The 3,231-nt window shown below is 45.2% G+C and overlaps 1 protein-coding gene across 1 annotated transcript; it reads right to left on the bottom strand.

Annotated features, from left to right (window-relative positions):
- Nucleotides 1-6: 6 nt before the first annotated feature.
- Nucleotides 7-3,019, bottom strand: VAMP3 (vesicle associated membrane protein 3). The gene is made up of 4 exons (XM_014309685.2): nucleotides 2,944-3,019; nucleotides 1,658-1,816; nucleotides 1,004-1,055; nucleotides 7-244 (listed from the first exon to the last, which is right to left on the bottom strand). Exons 1-4 carry the CDS (start codon nucleotides 2,995-2,997, stop codon nucleotides 225-227), a joined length of 285 nt encoding a protein of 94 aa, XP_014165160.1. The 5' UTR covers nucleotides 2,998-3,019; the 3' UTR covers nucleotides 7-224.
- Nucleotides 3,020-3,231: the final 212 nt, after the last annotated feature.

Below are 3,231 nucleotides of genomic sequence, written 5' to 3'. Positions count from 1 at the left end.
GAGGGGCGGGGCTCGGACCATTGAGGCACCGCGAGCTGTGCTGGTTAGTAATTAATGACAGGAGTGTCTTAAGGCCACCAGTAAAGTTAGTTAACATCTCGATAATCAAAATAGGTTTGCTTTAAACAGCAGTAAACGGGCTGAGAAGGCAGCAGGTTTGAAGTGGAGAGGCTGAAGTAGATTCCCAAAGGCACCTTCAGTTGAATTGAGTTTCTTCTTCTAATTCATGAATACACACTCCAGACTACAAAGAGAAGAAAAAGGTTGGATGATGCCCTTCAGCTCCTCGCCATAACAATCATGCCTTTTAAGAATTTAAGATAATAGAGATAAATCCCTCTTACATCCCTTAAACCTAAGAATTTGCCAACGTGTTGGTTTTCTAAGTTGTATTCTTCCCTTGTGCTTGCACACCAGGACTATGTGATTTCAATGGTTACTGCTGTGTTTGTTACTGTTACAGCACAAACTTAAAAACTTTATCTTCCCTTTAAACCCTTGGCAATTACATGAGGACTCAAAGACTGAACCATTCCATCCCTGGCTCTCTATCCTAAGCCAACATTAGTCTCATTTCACCAGCAGCCAAACCTCTGCTCAAAGGCTCCCTGGTACAGCAGTGCACTCGTAACTGCCACAAAAAAGCAGGAAGCCAAGGCAGATGATAACAGCTCTCAGACAAGGACAGAGTGTGGAATCTCGTGTTACACTTCCGCAGCTGTAAAATAAACCCAGGTCTGTTCCTGGTTTCCAAGCCCTTGCTGTTTTCACTTTCACCTTTGTCACCCTCACTCCTGGTTGAGATTCCAGTATTGGAGCTCCCACGTTATCACAGTCTGCCCCTCACTGCATGCAATTGCTGTTAAATCCATCACTGCTATTTCAAATTCATGTTGGATATACTTCCCTCTGAGTATCCTGCCTTTGCTTAAACTGTACCAGTCAGCAAATTAACACTATCCATTCCAAACTCAGGAGAAATCCCCATTTTGGTCAAACTTACCAATAATGATGATGATGATAATGACAACAACACCTATCAATATTGCCCACATCTGTGAAAAGAAGACATACAACACTTACTACACACCACGCAACAGCACCAAGTGCCCCTCAGGGAATGGGAAATCAGCCCCTGCAAGGGACTTGCAGCACTCTCTGTCAGATCTAACGTGGCAAGCAAAGGTTCTTGAGTCAGCAAGCTCAACCCACTACTAGCACTCAGAGATGGCAGGCCATGCACACAGGCACACAGAGCAATAAGGCTTTCTCCACATAAAGCCTGTCCCAAGTGAATGCACAAGCTGTTCTGTTACTCACCAAAGATGATTCCAACCTTTGGCAACAGCTACAAGTACAGGAGTCTGAGTGAGCTTCTTCCACTTTCTGATACTTCCCACACATTAATTCAAGCTATGCATTTTTAGCCTTTTCTTCTTGTTTCTCAAGATTACTGACTTGCTTCCCCCCTGGCCATTATCAGACAAGACCCTGCCTAGGGCAGCACAGCCAGTAACACACTGCTTGTTATTTTAATGCCATGCTTTAAAAACTAGATGCTGTGACTTAAAAAACACTGGCTAAACACTTTCTGCCTTTTGAGACACAAACTGTGAGAGTGCTCCAGGCACAGTGCAGGCACACAAACCAAGGTTACCTTGCAGTTCTTCCACCAGTACTTCCTCTTCAGCTTGGCTGCGCTGGTCTCGAACTGGGAGGCTCCTGCTTGCAGGGCATCAGCTCGGTCATCCAGCTCTGACAGCTTCTGATCCCGCTCCAGAACCTTGTCCACGTTCACCCTCATGATGTCAACAACCTGCAGGGAGAGACCACACAGTGCAACACAGCCACGGACAGCTCCACAAGGCACTCGGTGTCTTCTCAGAAGCAGGAGATATTATCTTTTAGTATATGCAGCCATAAGCTTAAAGAAAACTACAAGATCCACCTGTGGCTAGAAGCCCTGAATGCCTACTTTAAAAAGTCAGTTGTGGGGGTCCCAGCTGTGGGTTTCTCTGGGTCTGGATTGAAGGCACTGAGACAGTAGTTCATGTTCACACTCAGGTGTTTATTATTTCTTATCAGTAAAACAGTCTCACTGCTGTGAGTTGGGCAGCTTTTCATTAGAAGGCACAAAATGCCCAACAATCTCTTGGTACAAGGGCTTTTAAGACTGAACTGTTCAATTAAGAGCTGACACCTGGATTATTTTCCCTTTTAACCCAATAACTGATCCCACAGAACTGCAATGCAGACTTTACTGCCCAATTACAAAATGCCACCCAAACCCATGAAGAAGGAGGAAGAAGAAGAAACACAGGACAACACCCTGTGTCCTCCATCTTGCTGCCATCCACAACATAAAAAAACCCCAAAACCTCAATTTCTCACCAAGTGATGCACCCACACTACTCTCTATAATCTATTTCACACTTTTGTGAATTCTAGTCTATCTTGAAGCCTGGGAAACTTTCTCAATGGATGAGGGTCAGTGCTGCCCTGGGGGTCAGGGCACCCCAGAGCAGACAGAGAAATATTCCCAGTGCCCTGGGTTTCCATAATCAGTAGTGCTGGCATGCCTTCAAACTCGGGAAAGAATTCCTGACTTGCTTCAAAAGGAGTTGAGGAATATAAACATGATAGTAAACCACATCAAGAAATATTTGCCAGTCAGCCTGCCTTTTGGATTCCACAAAAATCCCATTTGGTAGCCAGCTCTCAAGGCTACTGATGAGAAAAAAGCTTGTTCTCTGTAAACAACGGTTTTTGTTTTATGCCAAATCCTCAAGCACCAAGACTGCAGCTAATGTTTGGACACAGGGAACCTTTCTTTTCTTCCCCTTCATATAAAGCAGGGAAAACTGCTTTGGAAAAAAATATCCTTCTAATTGCACAGGTTTCCTTCAGGAAGAGGTTGACACTACTACCAGACCAGACTTTTACCTCATCCACTTGGTGCTGGGTTTGCTGAAGCCGGCGATTGCTGCCAGCAGCCATGTTTGAGCTCCCAGGGACAGTGGCCGACCTGCCGTAAAGAAAGGCATCATTACACACCTGACAGTCCTGAAAACTGGGAACTTGTGTCCTTGTAATAAACACAGGGCAGTTTCTTACTGGAAAAATGATGTTTTAACAGCTGACAGTTGGGTGCAAGGCGTGCAGTGTGCCAAACATCTTGCCACCAAATTGCCTGCGGTGCTAAGAGGCAGCAGCAGCTTTGCAATGAGGCAG

The sequence above is a fragment of the Geospiza fortis genome, unplaced genomic scaffold (assembly GCF_000277835.1).
Source record: "Geospiza fortis unplaced genomic scaffold, GeoFor_1.0 scaffold132, whole genome shotgun sequence".
Taxonomy (NCBI): domain Eukaryota; kingdom Metazoa; phylum Chordata; class Aves; order Passeriformes; family Thraupidae; genus Geospiza; species Geospiza fortis.
This window is presented reverse-complemented; position numbering and strand designations above follow the sequence as displayed.

Coding starts and splice junctions, on each gene's coding strand:
- VAMP3 (XM_014309685.2), bottom strand. CDS start 2,997: ATGGCTGCTGGCAGCAATCGCCGGCTTCAGCAAACCCAGCACCAAGTG. Junction 1,817..2,943: donor CCCAGCACCAAGTGGATGAG/GTAAAAGTCTGG, acceptor CTCTCCCTGCAG/GTTGTTGACATCATGAGGGT. Junction 1,056..1,657: donor ACTGGTGGAAGAACTGCAAG/GTAACCTTGGTT, acceptor TTCTTTTCACAG/ATGTGGGCAATATTGATAGG.